Source organism: Rattus rattus, chromosome 1 (genome assembly GCF_011064425.1).
Source record: "Rattus rattus isolate New Zealand chromosome 1, Rrattus_CSIRO_v1, whole genome shotgun sequence".
NCBI classification, from domain to species: domain Eukaryota; kingdom Metazoa; phylum Chordata; class Mammalia; order Rodentia; family Muridae; genus Rattus; species Rattus rattus.
The window spans coordinates 158,658,664-158,677,304 of NC_046154.1; the positions used below are offsets into that span (position 1 = coordinate 158,658,664).

The 18,641-nt window shown below is 48.6% G+C and overlaps 2 protein-coding genes across 3 annotated transcripts; one reads left to right on the forward strand and one right to left on the reverse strand.

Annotated features, from left to right (window-relative positions):
• Positions 1 to 4,047: 4,047 nt before the first annotated feature.
• On the reverse strand, positions 4,048 to 4,404 carry LOC116889890 (60S acidic ribosomal protein P1-like). Of its 2 annotated transcripts, XM_032890715.1 has the most exons (2): positions 4,327 to 4,404; positions 4,048 to 4,245 (listed from the first exon to the last, which is right to left on the reverse strand). In XM_032890715.1, exons 1-2 carry the CDS (start codon positions 4,387 to 4,389, stop codon positions 4,048 to 4,050), a joined length of 261 nt encoding a protein of 86 aa, XP_032746606.1. In that variant the 5' UTR covers positions 4,390 to 4,404. The 2 variants fall into 2 exon arrangements, with proteins under 2 accessions (XP_032746606.1, XP_032746605.1); XM_032890714.1 differs by having other exon boundaries at positions 4,048 to 4,404.
• A 993-nt stretch (positions 4,405 to 5,397) lies between these two features.
• Rab11b (RAB11B, member RAS oncogene family) lies at positions 5,398 to 18,492 on the forward strand. The gene is made up of 5 exons (XM_032909987.1): positions 5,398 to 5,527; positions 15,310 to 15,505; positions 16,276 to 16,469; positions 16,710 to 16,790; positions 17,464 to 18,492. The coding sequence occupies exons 1-5, from the start codon at positions 5,488 to 5,490 to the stop codon at positions 17,607 to 17,609; spliced, it is 657 nt and encodes a 218-aa protein (XP_032765878.1). The 5' UTR covers positions 5,398 to 5,487; the 3' UTR covers positions 17,610 to 18,492.
• The last annotated feature ends 149 nt before the right edge of the window (positions 18,493 to 18,641 follow it).

Genomic DNA, 18,641 nt, shown 5'->3' on the forward strand with positions numbered 1-18,641 from the left:
TAAATGCTGAACAAAAGCATGCTGATACAGAAAGGGTTTATTTGGCTTACAGGCTACTGCCCACCATCACCAAGGGAGGCCAAGGCCAGAGCTCGAGACAGGAATCTGAAAACAGGAACTGAAGCAGAGACCACAGAGAAATACTGCATGTTGGCTCATGTACAACAATGTTTCTTACAGTCGAGGCCCACCTGCTTAGGGGTAGTATAACTGAAGTAGGTTAGGCTCTCCTATTTCAACTATTAGCAATCAAGAAAATGTCCGTAGACATGTCCACAGGTCATTCTGGTGGAGATAGTTCCTCAATTGTAGTTTAGTCTTCTTGAATATGTAAAGTTAATAACCAAGATTAGCTGAGGAATGTAGGAGGATGAGGGACAGGATGAGGCAGTTAAGGGTGACAAGTGGAAAGGAGTCAGGATCCCCAGAACCCAGAATAGAAACAAGTATTATTTAACTACCATGTGGGCCCTGCGGTTATGTTACTTCACTCAACAGATACTCAGTATAAGAGTACAGCAATAGTGTGCACAGTCCCTGCCTCTTAGTACCGATAATTCTGTTAATGCTACAGAAACTTAAGTGAGGGCTGGTTGTGTGTGTGACTCAGTGGCTAAGCACCTGTCTATAGGTCCTAGGTTTGGTCTAATCACTGGAAAAAGAAACAAAACAAAAAACTAAACGGATCAAGACAGTGATGCATATTTTGTGGTTAATAACAGTGTGAAAGACAGCATCACATTTGCAGTGTATGCCATAGCTTTCCTTAATACTTTGCCACACACAAAAGTTAACCACAGAAGGTCTTAAGTGAATTCGTGTACCAAAACACCATTTTGTACATTAAAAAAAACACAAAGTAAAAATAAACTATCTCTCTGTGTCTCTGTCTCCAGAGTTTATATAGTCCTGGAACTGAATATGAAAACCAAGTTGACCTGAAGGTCACAGAGATCTTTTGAAAGGGCCTCATGTAGCTCCTGTTTGCCTAGAGATTGCCATATACTATGTATGCACACACATATACTTGTGGTTCTGGTTTTAGAACCCAGGGTTTTGTTGTTCTTAAGCAAGCAGTCTTTTCATCTGTTTCTTTAATTGGGCTAACTAGGCTAGCCTTACCTGTTCAACTGCCAGAGCCTATGCTTCCCCCAAAGTCCCATTACAGCACCAACTTCCAGTGTAACATTTCCCTCTTACCCTGCTTCATATAATTTATCACCCCATTGCTTTAACATATGCTTTAGCTGGGTATAGGGACACACAGCTTTGACCTCAGCACTACTAAGGCAGAGTCAAGAAGATCTCTAAGTTCAAGACTATCCTTTTCTGAATAGTGAGTTCTAGGACTGGCAAAACTACCAATAATGCCTCTCAATAATGTTACTCCCTATGGGCCAAGCATTAAAACACACGAGTCAAACCTATTCAAATCACTACACCAATAAATATAGCCAAATTATTGAGATACAGGTTCAATGTTCAAAAACTAACATGGTAGCTATTGAGGAAGACACCTGATTTTGACCTTCACATGCTTGCTTACACACACACACACACACACACACACACACACACACACACACACACACACACACACACACACAAAGAAAGCAGCATTTGTAGCTAAGTAGTCTAAGTCAACTGCCATCTCATTGATTGTTCTCTCTGCTCTGGCTTTTCAATGTGGTATCATCATCTTGAGGAGATTAGTCCTCTCTCTATAGACATCATTTTTGATCTGGGGTCCAGCCTTATTTCATTGTAGATGCTTTCTGTCACAAGCAAGAAGGTATTTGATATAACAAAAGTTCTCTTTTAAATTCTATTTTATTATGCTGAGGGTCATCACACAACGTTCCCACTCTAAATTTCTAACCACAGTCCTAGGCCTATCTTCCCAAGGCTGCTCACCTGTATATTTTAGATGAAGGTCAAGTCTAGTCTCTAACAGAATTCTCTGGTTTGAGGCTCAGGATCCTAGAGGAGATTCTCTGGCAATAGGGCAAACCAAGGTGGTGTCTCTTCATATGTGTAGGCAAAGCATTTCTTTTAGTCTCTGCTTACATATTGGGCAGTGGGCACCATGCGGTTCTAGGACTACATCTGGTTATCTTGAGTGAGTTATGTCACTGAGTTCTGGTTATTGAGTGCATGCAGTCTTAGGTGCAAAGGGGATCCTGACTAAGTTAATTTTACACGTCTAAACGGCATTTTTTACTATCCTGATCACACTTACCCTTATCTCAAGGTGGGAAGTAATGCAAGGTTCTGCTTTCCTTGGAATCCAAGGTGATCATAGGTTTAAGTCATTGACTTTACAAGAAGTGGGGAATCAGATAAGCTAGATAGATAGACACTCCTTGGGTGATTAACATGACTTTCGGGTCAAGAAAGAGTCTTTATCCAAAGCAAGAGAGACAAGACAAAAGGAAGGCAGAAATACCAGGCTTTCATCTTACTATTATCCTGTGGGTCTAAGTGAGGAAAGTTGTGGTCTGATCCTCCTCCCCAACATAGCTGGAGTCATTTTACTCCATGCCTGCCAGCTATTTCATACTGTTGCTGTAATATGCCTGCCAGTCATTGACACAGAGAAATAACTTGACTCAGAGCAGGGTCACGCTGATCATATCCCCTGTTATATTCTGTATGAGGTTTGTTAATCTTAAGAAATTCCAGATAGCTTTACAAGTTAAAGGTCAATATAAATGTTATGTCTAACATGGCTTGAGTCAGAGTTGACCATTGGGCAACATTTCCTGCACCAGCATTTGAGCTCAATGTATTCTTTTCCCCTTGTTTTTGCCCTGAGAACAGACTGGTAACACAATTAGGCACCTGATTCCTTTTTCTGTGGTCCTGAATGTTCAGTATTAGGGTGTGTGTTCAATAAGCCACCCCTTTCTGACTGAGATCCGTATTCGTGTGGTTTGTGAAGCAATTCTTAGACACCAACAAGGAACTAACACATTTTAATAAAAGGGTTTTGTTTGTTTTCTTTTTCTTTCTTTTTTAAAATTTCTCTTGTGGGTCATATATTTTTTCTTTTTTTCCTCTATTCTTCCTCCTCTTCCCCCTCCTCCTCCCTCCTCACCTCCCTCATCCCTCCTCTCTCCTCCTCCCCCTCCTCATTGTTGTTCTGGAGCTAGCTTCATGGACCAGACTGGCCTCAAATTCACAGAGATCCAGCTGCCTGCCTCTGCCTTTGCCTCCCAAGTGCACAATATGGATTATGCAACCATATAATGTGATTGTGTATGCATTTCAGGATTTATGTGTACCCCATGAATCCAGGACCCTAAGGCATCAGACACCCTGAAGCTGTAGTTACAGATGGTTGTAAGCCACCATTCTGGTGCTGGGAATCAAACCTGGGCCCTCTGTAAAAGCAGAAAGTGATCTTAATGGATGAGCTTTCCCTCTAGCCCCTTATTTTTGTTGTTTAATAAGGGCTTCAAACTCACGTGGTACAGGATGACCTTGAACTCCTGACTCTCCTAATGGCATGCGCCACCACACCCAGTTTTTGTGCATACTGAGCTAGAACTCTATCACTTGAGCCCCATTTTCAGTCCCAAAGCAGCTTCTAAACACCTGTTATAGTGCCAGTAATAACTTCCTCCCCCACTTCAGTGCTAGGGACTGAAATCAAGCCTTTGCATTCTAATTAATTTAGCTTCAGACTTGAGAGAATGCTCAGTGGTTAAGATCATTGATGCTCTAACAGAGGACCCAGGTTTGATTCCCAGTGCCTACATGGTGGCACAACTGTTTATAACTCGAGTCTCAAGGATCCAACATCATCTCTGACTTCTATGGGCACTGAAAACATATAGTGCACAGCATGCAATAGCGACCCTTCCTCACTCTCTTATCCTCCTACTCTCTGCCCCTTCTCCCTCTCTCCCCGTCTTCCTTGCCCCCTCTCTCCATGTGTTCCTGGCCCCCCAACCCCTGCCCCTCTTTCGCCTTTTTCTGTCTCTACTCCCTTTTCTCACGCCCCCCCAGGTTCAGCTTTTTATTGGACATGTTAACAAAAGCAGTTTAGTCAAAAAGACCAAAGCCCGTGTCATCCTCGGACTCCTCAGATTCTTCCTTCTTTGCTTCTACTTTCTTCTCCTCAGCTGGGGCAGCAGCGGTGGATGGAGCAGGACCACCAGCAGGCGCAGCTCCAGCTGCTGGAGCTGGCCCACCAGCCCCTACATTGCAGATGAGGCTCCCAATGTTGACATTGGCCAGAGCCTTTGCAAACAAGTCAGGCCAGAAAAGTTCAACATTGACACCAGCTGCTTTAATCAGGGCATTGATCTTATCCTCCATGACCGTCACCTCATCGTGCAGGATAAGGTCGGAGTAGATGCAGGTGAGCTCGGAGACAGAAGCCATGTTGTGGACTGCCCGAACAGTGCTAGTCGCTGGATGAAGTGAGGGCCTCACCACAACGCAGCCTTAGCTTCCTCAGAAGGACTGAGCACCTTGGCGGCAGCTGAGGAAAGGGGCTACTCCCTTTTCAACTTGAAGCTAGCCAGGGTAACACAAGTCCTTGTCTCAAAAAACAAAATATCAAGCCGGGTGGTGGTAGCAAGTGCCTCTAATCCCAGCACTTGGGAGGCTGAAACGGGCGGCTCTCTGTGAGTTCGAGGCCAGCCTGGTCTACAGAGCAAGTTCCGGACAGCCAGGGCTACATGGTGTGACCCTGTTACGAAAAAACAATAAAGGAAAAAAGGGAAAAGAAAGCCAGACAGGTATGGTCTGAGCCACATCACCAATTCCAGTCTAGCTAGGGTTTCATAGTGAAAATCTGTCTTAGAAAATAAAAAATATGAGTAATGGTGAAAGCAGAAAACAATAGAACTTTTTGAGAAGAACAAATGAAAAAAGCCTAGGAACCCCATTTGTTTTGGAGGTACTGACATAAGCTTTAGGTTTAAACAAAGAACTGGGGAAGTGCAACTCAGAGAAGGCACCCCAATCCACGTACATACACCCGGAAATGGTCATTTATGGGGCTAGACGAAGAGGCCAGAGGAAACCCACTGTTCTATGATGTCACCAGGACGTTAAAGTCCGTAACTTCACCTAGAGGTAGCTCGATTTGCCTTCCCCTACAGGTCCACTGGAAGGCCGAGTCTCAGTCCAGTCTCTCATTGGTTACATACTCTGTCAATCCGCTTCATTGTTCAAGTCTTCCGCCCCTCCTTTCTCCATCTGCTTTTGATAGGCTGCTGAATCTGTCACTTCGAAAAGGTCCGCATTCCTTCCGCCTTTCTCCAGGAGACCGAGGACTAGAAGGGTGGATCCCAGGACGATCCCACCCCTTGAGCTCGCCTCCTAAGTTTGATTGGCTTGTTCAGGTGCCGGTCACTAGCGCTTTCACCGTTGACTGGCCACCAGACCGCCGCTCTGCGCGGCGCCGGTACCGCCCCCGTCGGGTGTTTGTGGTGGGGCTGCGGAGTCGCCGATCCCGCCGGAAGCGCCAGGACAATGGGGACCCGGGACGACGAGTACGATTACCTATTCAAAGGTGCGCCCGGTGGGGTACAAATAAGCAAGGTCGCAGTAGCGACTGGAGGGCCGAAGCCGTGTTACGGGACCAGAGGGTTCAAGGTGGAGCCCGGGGCTTCAGCGGGGCCTATCCGGGGTAGGGAGTCTGAGGAAGCCGTGGCAAGTGGAGCTTGCTAGGTTTTGGGCCCTAGTGCGCAGCGGTGAGATGAGGGAGGCTCGGAGAGGCCTATGGACCCCGGATGCGCCGGGGCGGGGCCCGGGCCTTGAGGGGGTGGGGCCCGAAGTGGTCGAAGAGGCCGTTGGGGCGGGGCGTCCTGAGGGGCGGGGCTTTCTTGGGTTTGGCGGGCGGACTGCGTTGAAAGCGGGATTATAGGTGGTGGTAGGGCGATGGAGAAGGTTGTGGGCGTGCCCACTAAGCCTGATTGGTGTGAGCCTTCTAGGGCTGACTTGTTACAGGCGGGGCCTACCTTGGAGTGGAGGCTGGGTCATGTGGTGCAGTATCCTTAAATTGTGGTGCTTTGGAATTGGGTAGATTGAGGCCTGTCTGTTCATCACTAGTTCAAATTCTTGGTAATTGACGGAAATGTGATTCAGTTAGTAGCATGCTTATCAGTAGCATGCTCAAAGCCCTGGGTTTTGTCCCCAACACCGCATAAACATTGGTGATGGTGCAGACCTGTAGTCTCAGCACTTGGGAAGCAGAGGTAGGAAGAGCAAAAAAAGTGCAGAGGCCAGGCTGGATTACTGGAACCCTTTTTCAAAGAAAAAAAGAACATGGATGAGATCAAATGCAGTACTTGCACTATTCTGAGACTTTACAACAATGGTCCCTTTTAATCCTCTTTATGAGTTTATACAGTCCACTTTGTCCAGGAAACAGGCCTGTAGTGGTGCACACCTGGAATCCCAGTACTCAGAGTTGGGGGTAGGAGGATCTCTTTCCAGTTCAAAGCCAACCTGGGCTGGTGAGGGAGCTTAGGTATTGGTGTACACTGCCAAGCCTGATGACCTGAGTTCAATCTTGGAGCCTCCATGGTGGAAGAGAGTCAGCAAACTGTCTTCTGCCCTTCACATGTACTCCATGGCACATGAGCCCACATAGATAGATACACAGAAAAAAATAGTGTAAATTTAGCAGAATGTGGTGGCACACACCTTTAGTCCCAGCACTCAGGAAGCAGAGAGAGACAGAGATCTGTGAGTTCAAGGCAAACCTGGTACACATAAAGGGGCGAGACAGGAGTGGTAAGTCAACAGAATTTGGATGTTTTTGTTTTTTTTGTTTTTTTAATTTTTTAAAAGCTAACTTAGGTTACACAGCCATAGTCTGTCCTCAAAACAAAAGGGAAAAACTGAAGTTCAGAGAATCAGGTTCCTAAGGGTGGAGCAGGGTTGAGCCCAGGACAGGTTTTGCCACTTAGAGTATAAGTTTAGGGACAAGGATTGCAGCTTAGATATGGGAAAGACAGGTATTATACCTCCCTTCAACACATACATATCTAACTCAGGAAGAGCTTCCCTACTTTGTAAGCTTCTGTCCGTGTCATTGGGGTTCCCCATTCTTCTGGTGAACATATTTTAAGGATCTGGCATTGTGACACCTTCTATGCCAAGCTGGGCTTTTGGGTCCTCTGACCATTCATGCTAGACTCTCTGATTGACAGTGATGGATTTTGATAGATAACTTCTGGATCCTCCAGGGACATACCTTTGCCCTCGGGGTTGTGGAGGTAGTTGGGATATCCTTGTGGCAAAAGGCTCATAAGACAGAGACAGAGACTTCTGCAAAGATACGGGTACCACACAGCACCATGGGCTAGGCATGGGCTATATCCAGGTGTGAGACTAATTACAGGTGTTAGAGTCCAGGTATCACTTCAGAGGCAGAGTATGATTTGGAAGGCTCTCTGGTGACAGAAAAGGTTCAAGTCCTGCTGTGTCCGGGGCCTGTCCCCACTCAGACCACCCTGAGGAAGCTTCCAGGCAGGGCAGGGGGATCTTTTCCCTTCAAGTCATCACATCCAGGCATCTGTGGTCATTCCCTGCTTGTTTTCAGCCTTTTCACTGTTATAAATAGCCTGGCATTGAATGTGTGCCCGAGTCCTCTCTTTGCCCTGTGGGCTGTTTCCTTGATGTGCATTCCCAGAAGTGCAGTTACTAGGTCAGGGGCGATGGAACTCCATTGCCATTCCTGGTACTTGTCTCCAGAGCTCACTTCCTGGAAGCACCAATCAGCTCCTGCAGCAGCTGGCAACGGGGTTGGGGGGTTGGTATTGGTAGAGGGAGAGTAGCTACCTGCCCCCACTACCCTCTCCTACTGGCCTCCTTTCCTGGTCTGGCAGGTACCTTCTTCAGTAAGTCATAGTAGCTGCCTAACCCCCAAGGTGAGCATTCTGCCAGTGCTCACCCTAGGTCTCCTCTCCATTCCTGGCATCTCACCTGAGGGTTAACATTTGTCATTTTCATTCAGACTTTAAACCATTAAATTAGATAAAGGAGTGCTATGAAATAAAAAGGGAAGCCAGGCAGGTCGTTATCATCAATCACATCATTTTGCCTGCATGTGGCGAATTCATCAGAATGTGAGTACACTGCACCTGCCAATCCCTTTTGAGACTCACAGCCTTTAGATGCTCCAGGTCAGCCATTATAACAATGGTGGTAACCTGGTCAGCCTTGGAGAGGCGTCTTAATTCAGTGGTAAGAAGATAAATTCAAGGCCAGCCTAAGCTACATAGCAAGACCTTGTCTCAAGAAAAAAAAAATCTACGATTGCACTGGAAGTGTTGATGGGCTGCTTTTGTCACTATGTGGCTCTCTTTGCCACCTATAGGAACTCAGGAAGTATAGTAGTCTGGAGCCCTACCTCACCCCCAAACCCCTGTGCTGGATCCACCACCTTTGCCTGTCCCTACTTCCTTATCCTAGGCTTTGGTCACATTTCTTTGACATGTAGGGCCACAAGCCTGTGCTTGCGACAGTGGCTGCTCATACACAAACACAGTTTTTGGCAGCCACATCACACTTTGGCTCCTTTGACCTTAAGGCTAAGGCCAAGAGGTCTCAAGAGTGGGTGGCCATATGCCATTTGTTTTCCTCCATAAATAGTCTCTTCTGCCCCAGGAGTGAGGTTGTTTATTTGTACCTAATTATAGATCCTCACGTTTCTTCTTCCAACATTTTCTCCTGTCAGGCACTGGCCATTTTCCCAACCTGCTGGTGGATCCCTAGGGATAGCCATAACTTCTCTGAGGAACACTGAGTTAGGGTTACTGCCCTGGAATCTCCTAAGCCCCATCCTTAGATTCTTTTTCCCAGAGTTCCCAGACATTAGTGCCTACCCAGTCTTCAAGGACATAGGTCATGTGGGAAGCACAGGAACTCTGTTCTTTTGAGTTGTACCCACCCCTGCCCAAGGACAGAAATCACTAGACACCAGGGACAGGGCTAGCCCTAGAATTTATAATTCCTCTGCCAAGTACACCAGACTAGGCAGTGTGTCTACCAGGCCTGCTGTGCTAGTGACTCTCACTAGCCTCAGAGATTAAGTCAATAATCCTCCCCTGTGCCAGGCCCAAGAATAGTTAGGGCCACTTCCTAGAGTACACCTTCCCGACATTGGGTCTCCAGGGGTTCCATCCTGGGAACAGGATAGGGCAGGCCAGAGCATCCAGGGCTCCTGAGAGGTGTCAGATCTTTGTGCCAACTGGCTTGCCTGTTCAAGCAGCCAAATGACATATCCAGAGGGACCTTTTCTATCCAGCAAAGTCGCCGACTTCTTTGGAAATGCTGGGGGTTTCCTGAAGGGCCCATATTTTCCCAAGACAATGTGGTCACTTGTTTTCTTAACAATGCCATTTCATACCCATTCTACATGTAGAGACAGCCAGCCCAGTTGCCACTCTGGTGTATCAGGCATCCTGTGCCGGGGATGGCCTGAGCAGCCTAGCCTTCCAGCTGTTCACCTGGGCATGGTCTACTGACATGCATTCTTGTTCTAAGTGTGTAACCTTGGACTGGGGATTTGGACTCCAGGGTTGAGAATCCCTTACTGCAGTTGGATTGTTGACATTTGTGTCTGTCCCTGGGGTGGCCTTGAGAATTTACTAAGAGTAGGCCCATGAGGCATTTGGGCCTAAGCTTGGCCCAAGGTACAGTCCTGGTCTTCGTGCAGATGCTATGGCTAAGAGTCCCCGAGGCTATACAACAGAGGCAAGACCGAGAAGACAGCAAAGGTGTGAGAGACCTCTTGAGCAGGGCACAGTTTTCATGTTACTCCTGTGGGCATGAGAGTGAGGAACAAAGTTCTCCTGGCTGTGGCAGCTCCTGAGGGAAGGAAGTAAGGGGCAGATGTGGCAGAAGATTCCTGCAGTCTAGCTTGTTTCTGTATGGCTCAGAAGTCAGTACCCACCCAGTGTGGTTGAAAGTCCTTGGTTCTGGGTTATAGGCTCTTGTCTACTAGCTCCACATCTATCCTTCTCTGAACTTCACTTCTTTTTTAATTATTTTAATTAACATCCCAAATGTTGCCTCCCTCCCAGAACTGGACATTCTTATACTGGGTATTCACAGAGTCTTGCTAAGCCTGTCACAGGATGCTAAGCCTGTCATCGTATGCCTTGTGAACCAGACCATGTGATAGTCTGCATGGAGAACAAAAGTCTGAACTGAGGAGTGTCATAGACTATTGGATCTTGAAGATGAGTCAGAATTTGTTGGCTATCCCTGATGAATGCCCAGGTGGTAGGAACCTCGGAAATAGGCAGGCTGGGGTGCACTGGGCTTCGCTGCCTCCAGGAGTAGAACCAGGACTCCTGAGGGGAAGACATGAAGTTAAGATGGAAGAGAAAGGCCTTGTCCCAGAGACCTGAAGTCAGATTCTGCCTAGACAATTACCCAGGCAAGTTGCCCGGGTAACTGGGACATGCATTGCTTGGTGAATGTGATTGGGGGTGGGGGGCAAATCTGCAGATAAACACAGGCTCTGACTCCTGCTTTGCCTCCATTTCCCTGATCACAGCATGCCTTGGGTTCCTCATTCCTCAGCTGACCCTCGGTCTCCTTTTCTGTACCGTGGGCTGCATGAGGTGGTGTATGTCATCTTAGCAGCCTCTTTTCGTTCCCCCTCTTAGTAGTCAGTTTGTAGATTGGGGGTAGGTTGTTTGTTTTGTAGTTTTGTTTTTGTGGGTTTTTTGTTTTTGTTTTGAGATAGGGTCAGATAGGGTGTATCCCTGGCTGTCCTTTGCTTGCCTTCCAAGAGCTAGGATTAAAAACATGTGCCACCACACCAGGTTTGCTTAGTTTTTGAGTCTCATGAAGCTTAAGTCTGTTTCAAACTCACTATGTAACCAAGGATGGTAATGAACTTCTGATCGTCTGCCTCCTCCATCTCCAGAGTAGTTTCAGGGTATACCATCAGACTTGGCTTTATGCCCACCACGCCCAGTTTAATGCAGTGCTAGGGATCGAACCCAGGGCTTTATGCATATTTAGACAAGCACTGTACCAACTGAGCAGTATCCCCAGTACTGTTTGTCTCTTGAGACAGGGACTCAAAATGTAGTTCAAGCTGACATTGAGTTTACTATGTAGTCCAGGCTGTCTTTAGACTCATAATTCTCTTGATGCAGTCTCCTGAGTCCTGGAATTATAGGCATGTATTACTATGCCTGCCTCAGTCTTACTATTCTTGACTCTAAAGCAACCATCTCCGAAGATGGAGTGGGCTGGGCTCCCTGTTTTGCTGCATCCTCACCTGTGCCCTGAGAGGGGTGACCTGGGCATCTTCCCAGTATGTTACAGATGTGTCTGGATCCAGACAAGGTAGACAGGGGAGACCGTTCCAGCTGCTTTGGGGTGTGCTTATTTATTCCACAGACAGTTGTTGGCCCTTACTGTGTGCCAGGCCTTGTGCCAGGCCTGAGAATACAACGGGGAACAGGACTATCCGAGATTCCTGCTTATGGGGCTGATAGCCACAAAAAAGAAAAGAGTGAAACTAGACACATGTGAGGGTTGCAAGAGCTGGGGGTTGGGAGGAGGGACCTAGGACAGAGAGAATGGGGAGGGTTGGGAAAGTAGAGTTATAATAGGATTGTAACCAAGTGGCATCTAAAGAGTTTACAAAGACATGAGGCAAGGGCCAGAGAAAGAATGATCAGGCAAGAATACTCTGTAAAGGTTCTAAGGTAGGACTCTGCTTGGTGTGTTAGGGGCAGAGCAAGGAGCCCATATAGCTGGCTAGAGCACGTGGGAGAGAGAACAAGGAAGGGAAAGGGGCTTCAGGACACAGTGCTGTGCCTTATAGGTCCCAGGGAAGACCTGGGCTTTGATTCTTAGGGATTTAGGACCCATGTAAGTTCTTAGGCTCCTAAGTCCCTGACTGGGGCAAGCAATGTGGCTCTAGTGCTCACATGTTTTCTTGTGGCTATGAGGAGTATACAGACTTTTGGCTGGGAACTCAAGAGAAGGCTGACACTGTGATAACAGTGTAAGATGATAACCTGGCCTTTGGAGATGGTAAGGAACAGGAAGACAGACAGACACACAGACACACACACACACACACACACACACACACACACACACACACATATTTTGTCCAGCAATTGAAGGGCTAGGGGTGTAGCTCAGTTAGTAGAACGCTTGCCTAGAATGCATGAGACCCTGGATTCTCAACCCTAGCATCATATACACCAGGTAGGCATGCTACCAAATATCTCTAGTCACTACACTCAAGAGGAAGAGGCAAAATGATCAATAGTTCTAGGTATTTCTCAGGTACGTAGTGCATTGGGAGGCCCCTTGAGCTACATAAGACCCTATCTCAAAAGAAAGTACACATATAGGTATAATTCTGTATGTCTTCACCATCTGAAGCCACCTGATGGAACCCACATGGAAACAGAACATTGTATTACTGGTTCCCAGAAGTATCCTAGTGTCCTTTCAGTTATGAAGGGGGTACAGGATTGATCTTAGAGTATGAGAGGAAGAAAGAACTGAAGTTGACTATTGGTGGTTGGAATGAGTACCTTCCAAGCTGAGTGAGTCATTGACTAAGCTAGGGAATGTGAAGGTGGTACCTAGTGAGTTGATTTGGGTGAGCAGGAGACTCTATTCTGTTGTGCTGATTTGAAATGCTGAGGCTCTGTCAGGATATAAAGGCAGAGGATGCACCAATCTGAGCTTGCAGAATGGAGGTTAATGTAAGAGTCACCAATAGTATTTGCAACCAGAAGCCTGGATAGGGTCATATGGGGACCCAGTCATGTGGCTCCCTTCTATTTTCAAGTAGAAGGATAACTTGCAGCAACTCTAAGGTGGGCAGACAGGGCGGCATCATTGAAGCACAGGAAGAAACAGTGTAGGAGGAGGGCCCTCTGAGCTGCTGCCTGGGAACAAGGCACTGACACTTGACCTCTTTCTTGTTATAGCCACTGGTATGTCTTTAGGTTGGTGTATTCCTTGGGGGGCCTTGAGTTCCCTGAGGGCTCTTCCTACTTCATGCTCCTCAGCCTGCTCTGCAGGGCCAGTGAGCTCGGCCTCAAATCTGCACCATGGGGTTCTGATCCCAAGATGGATGTCCCTTTCACTCCCCATACCCTGGATGACAGTGCTCAGTCTGGGGCCTAAGAGGCCTTGGGGAACTGGAGGCAGAGACAGAAGTATAGAGAGCATTTTCTAGGGATTACATGTGCAGAAAGGAGAAAATTAGGGCAGTGCCCAGAGTGGGAAAGCATCAAGAGAGTGTATTCTTAGCCTGGCCTTTTGGTATACTTTTATAATCCCAAGACAGGAGGCTGAGGCAGGAAGGTGAAAAGTTTGGGGTCAGCAGGGCTACATTTGTAAGACCCTGTCTCGTTGTCCTCTTACTCTCCTCTTTCTCTTCGCCCCCACAAAAATGTATTCTTTTCAAGAAAGAGAAATCAGACATGTAAGCTGAGCAGCTCACTGTGGCTGTAGGAGGGGAAGGAGGGCTCTACCTGTTGGGCCTTGGGCCCTCCAGGCCTTAAAACTCCCAGGTGGGTCCTGGGTTCCTCCTGAGAGCTCTCCCACTGCTTGTCTCTCACATACTCAGTAGGGGCAGTGAGCTCAGGTTCACTCTGTGGCCCTGCTGAGCCTGTCTTTCCAGGCTGGGAGCCAGATCCTGGTGAATACCCTTTCCTATTCCTCAGGCCTTGGATGACCAAGCCTGCAGCTCCCTTCCTTGACTCTCTACTGGTAAACTCTTTCCTTAGCTACAGAGTTCCAGATCTCTGCCTTCAGGGACCACAATATTTCTGCCTGAGGTATCTGATTAGATGCCTACTGCCTTTCACATCTGCATTATGTGTTCTGGACTAAGAACGACCCTCCCAGGCCCCAGAGCCTGGATGCTTCAGCCCCTGGAGGCTATGTCTTCCAAGCCAGGTTAGGGCTCACTTTACAGCCTGGTACCAGTCAGTTCTCCTGCATAGTCTGTCTGCTGGTGTCACCACCTGTATCCTGGGGAGCTTTAACCCATAACACTTTATCTTTCCTAGCCATGTTGTCCTTTAGTCATTCTGGAATAGATTGCCATTTCGTTACTGTTGTTGTTTGAGGCTCAGGCTTGCCTCAAGGAGTTTGTTAGGTAGCCAAGAGTGACCTTTTTTTTTTTTCTTTCATTTTTTTAATTTGGGGGGTTGGGGGGTAGCTTTGGGGTCTCACTCTAGCCTTGAATAGCCTGGAGCTTGATATATAGACCAGACTGGCCTTCCAAGTGCTGGGATTAAAGATTTTAGACTTCTGATCTGCCTGCCTCCACTTCCTGAGTGCTGGGATTACAGTTCTGTTATTACAGGCATGCACCACCATGCTCAGTTTATGCAGTGCTGGAGATTGAACCCAGGGCTTGACCCATGGTAGACAGACAGTCTACCATCTGAGCTGCAACCCCAGGTTACATCTTCATGAATGGCTCCAGCTGCAAGGAGGCATGCACAAGGCTAGATAGAGACCTTTTCTGCCTGTCACTGCTACACGGCTAGCTTTTATGCTGAAGGAAGCCATACACATACATTTATGTATAAACCTTATAAGATGACAACAGTGATGGGACCCTGTAGGAGCACTGAGTAGAGTAATCCTGACCTGGGCAGGAGTGGTGGCCAGCTGTGTCTAGGCTGTAGCCAGGACACATGTTCCTGTTGCTCACTTAACTGTTGGTACTACAGGTGAATGAAGGTCGGTTTGTCTAAAGCAGCTGGAGAAGGAGAAGCATGGACAGGGGAGGAGTATTGCTTCCTGTTATTAAAACACCTGACAAACTCTATAGATATTAACTATCCTGATGTTGACACATCCTGGGCCCTGAACAAAGCCACAGTAATAATGACAAATGCTCACCTGTGTCCCTTCCTGTGTATTCATCTCCAGCCTTCAAGTAGGCATACTGCCTTCCTGTTCACACATGTAGAATAGGTGACCCAGAAAGGCTAAGTGACTTGCTCAAGGTCACTCAGCTCCAGAACTTTCTGTGACCATTCTTGACTTACTCGGCTACCAGACTATGGGCTTGGTGAGTCTCAAGCCATCCTGCCTGCAGCGTGGCCTGGGATGTCACCATATTCTAGCTGGGACAGTCTTCCTCTGAAGACAAAAAGACAAGCAAAGGTATCTGTGTTGACTGTTTCTGACGCTTCCATTTGCCTGTGTGTTCCCAGCATGTCTGTGGGTGGCAGAAATCAGGTAGCCACCGTGCAGGTTTGGTGGGTGGATATGGGAAACATTGGGTGCTGCCGGGTCCTCACCTCTCCTTCCTCTTTCCCTGCCCCCAAGTGGTGCTTATTGGGGACTCAGGTGTAGGTAAGAGCAACCTGCTGTCACGCTTCACCAGAAACGAGTTCAACCTAGAGAGCAAGAGCACCATTGGAGTGGAGTTTGCCACTCGCAGCATTCAGGTGGACGGCAAGACCATCAAGGCTCAGATCTGGGATACTGCTGGCCAGGAGCGCTACCGTGCCATTACCTCTGCGTGAGTTTAGCTTGGGTCAAGATCTGGAGCCAGCAGGGGTGTGTGGGCATGTGACATGGAGGCTTGGAAGGGTATGTAGGGGCTGAACTGGAGCATGGAAAGCTGAGATCAGGAAGTAGGAGGGTACCTAAGAGCTATAGGACCCAGAGGCAGACCAATACCCAGCCTATTGTATATCCTAGCCATGAGGTTATTACTGGGTAGACAGGAAAGGTCTAACTTAGGCCTTCCACTTTCACCCAACCTCACCCAGGCAGCCTACCTGCTTTCCTGTTCCTGACATCCTCTCCCAGTCTTAGCATACATTTTGCCTCCCAATTGCTAAGACCCACCCCACCCATCTGCCTCTTTCTGCACCCCAGAGCCCCCTGGCTGTCCCCTCACCTCAGTTGCTGTGCTTTGCATTTTCTTTGCCATGGCCTCATCATGGGTCCTTCATGTCCAGAGGATGAAAATGGTCCCATCTGTGGTACAGGCCTGTTTGCACAGTGGGCATTGTCACTTTTGCCTGGTAGTAGCCTTTTCTCTAAACAGCTGCTGTATCTTCTCTTTCTGTTGATGGCCTTTGGGTGTCTTCTATTCCTGAGCCCCAAATTCCCTCCTCCCACTCCTGAAGTCTCAGGAGTCTCTCCCACTCCTGAAGGGTCTCCTTCGAAGATAGAATGGCTGCCCTTTGTCTGGGCCCTGTTCTTGGGCCCTCCTCTGGGGTTCCCCTGAGGCTGCCACCACTCTGCAGTCTACTAAGGTTCATGTCTGCACCTACTCTGCAGGTACTACCGTGGTGCAGTGGGTGCACTGCTGGTATATGACATTGCCAAGCACTTGACATATGAGAATGTGGAGCGCTGGCTGAAGGAGCTGCGGGATCATGCAGATAGCAACATTGTTATCATGCTGGTGGGCAACAAGAGCGACCTGCGCCATCTTCGGGCTGTGCCCACTGACGAGGCCCGTGCCTTTGCAGGTGAGCTTGTGGCAGACGTGCCAGTAAGTGGTAGGACTGTGCTCTGAGTCCTTCCGGTGTCGCGGCTCATAGTCATGGTACTTGTGTTCAGCCTCGTGTCCCTGAGCTAGTCCCACCCACCAGCAGCAACTCTTCAGATTCTGAGTTGGCAGGTGGGCAGGTATTGTCCTGGAGAGGAGTATTGTGAGAGGGGTGTGGGAGCCAGATCCTCTCATGAAGAGAGAATTTTCTATTTTCCAGAAAAGAACAACTTGTCCTTCATTGAGACCTCAGCCTTGGATTCCACCAACGTAGAGGAAGCATTCAAGAACATCCTCACAGGTGGGCCAGGGTCTGGGTGGGTATAAGGTCACGCCTATTTTAGGAGCACTGTAGGCCCAGCATAGCCCTTCCTTGCCCCACAGAGTCATGACACATCTAGCCTTTGCTGGCATGGGCTCAGAGGTCCTCACCTAAGTCCCTGTGATATGGGCCCTTCTGGGGCTGTAGGGGAAGGAAGGAACAAGCAGTATGGGCTAGGTAGGACCAGCTCTGTGCCCTGTTCCTGCCCCTGCCCACTTGGCTGTGCCCAGAGTCCAGCTCTGAATTCTGTTTTACCGTGATGTGGTTGGGGTTCCTTCCAGCATGGTGGGGAATTGTCTTTGTTTCCTACCGCTGTGATAAAATACTCTTTAAAAAAGGGCAAATTCAGCATTTATTTTGACTGACAGCTCAAGGTACTTACGTAGCTGGTCTCGTCATCACAATCAGGAGACTGGGGACACATGAAAGCTACCGCTTAGTTCCCTTTCTCCATTGTGCAAGGAATGGCTCTGCCCATGTCAGTTAATGTCATCAAGATCCTCTCCTATGGGCGTGCACAGAGGCCCTGCTCCCAGGAGATTCTAGGTTCTGTCAAGTTGAAGGTTAGGAATCATCTGTCCTGTATCCTGCAGAAAGGTAAATTGCCCTCACTGGGGTACACAGCTTGCTCACTACATCCTCCCTGTTGCAGAAATCTATCGTATCGTGTCACAGAAGCAAATTGCTGACCGTGCAGCTCATGACGAGTCCCCTGGCAACAATGTGGTGGACATCAGTGTGCCACCCACCACCGATGGACAGAAACCCAATAAGCTGCAGTGCTGCCAGAACCTGTGACTGCCCTGCACCTCCACCCAGCGTGCGTGCACGTCCTCGGTCCTTGGCCAGCCCCTCACCAGTGTCCTCCCGGCCCCTCCCTTGTCCCTCTAGGACAGGCTGCTCCCACCCTCCAAGTGAGCTCCGCCTGCCAGCCCGATGGCCCAGGAAGAGCAGGAGTCCAGTGGCCTCTCCTGTCCTGCCTGCTTGAGAGAAGCTAGAAGCCCCTTGCTTATGTACCTGCTCGTGGATATTGTGGGCATCTTGACAGGGTAGGGAGGTTGGTAGGATGGACAGGACCAGCCAGAGGTGAGGAAGATGAGTGGAAGGAGCCGGCTTCTCCTGTTTTCCATGTCAGACTCCAGGGAGCAATCACCTCCTTCCCTCTCTGGCCAGGTGACCCAGCTGGCCCTGCATCCCCACCCCAAACCCTCTCTGAGCTGATACCCGAAGAGCCAGGCATCAGGGGCTGAGCAGGTGGACATTCTGGGCTCTGCCTCCTGCCTACACCACCATAGCCAGCGCCAGCGCCAGCGCCAGCACGGCCTCCAGCATTCCCAGGCCTGCGCACTCCTGCTCCTGCCTGTAGCATAAGCTGGGAGAAGACACCCTTGCCCCCCTCCTTCCTCCTCTGCACGCAGCGCTCTCCTCTGCCCGTCCCCACTTCTCTTGTCTCGTCTCCTTGTCTGGTCAGGAACCTGTCTGCAAGTGAAGCAATATCTCCGTGTTTTGTATATACAACTGCTCTTGTAGCCTTTGGTTTTTTGTTATTGTAGAGAAACACAGATTCTTTATACACTTTGTAAAATTTACGCCAAACCCCAGCTCTCGAACTCTTATTCTCCCTGTAGCCCTTGCACTGTTGCCCATTACTAAAATGTATAAGCCACTTCTGTACAGAAACCCAACGCTCAGCCTCTGTCTTCTTTCTCTCCACCAAGTGATGCACCTGAACCAGGGCCTTGTACTTGTCCCCAGTAGTAGGTTAGTCTAGAGCCTACTCATCTTGCACAACAGGCTGTAAGATGAGGATCCTGGGCCCCGAGGGGGAAG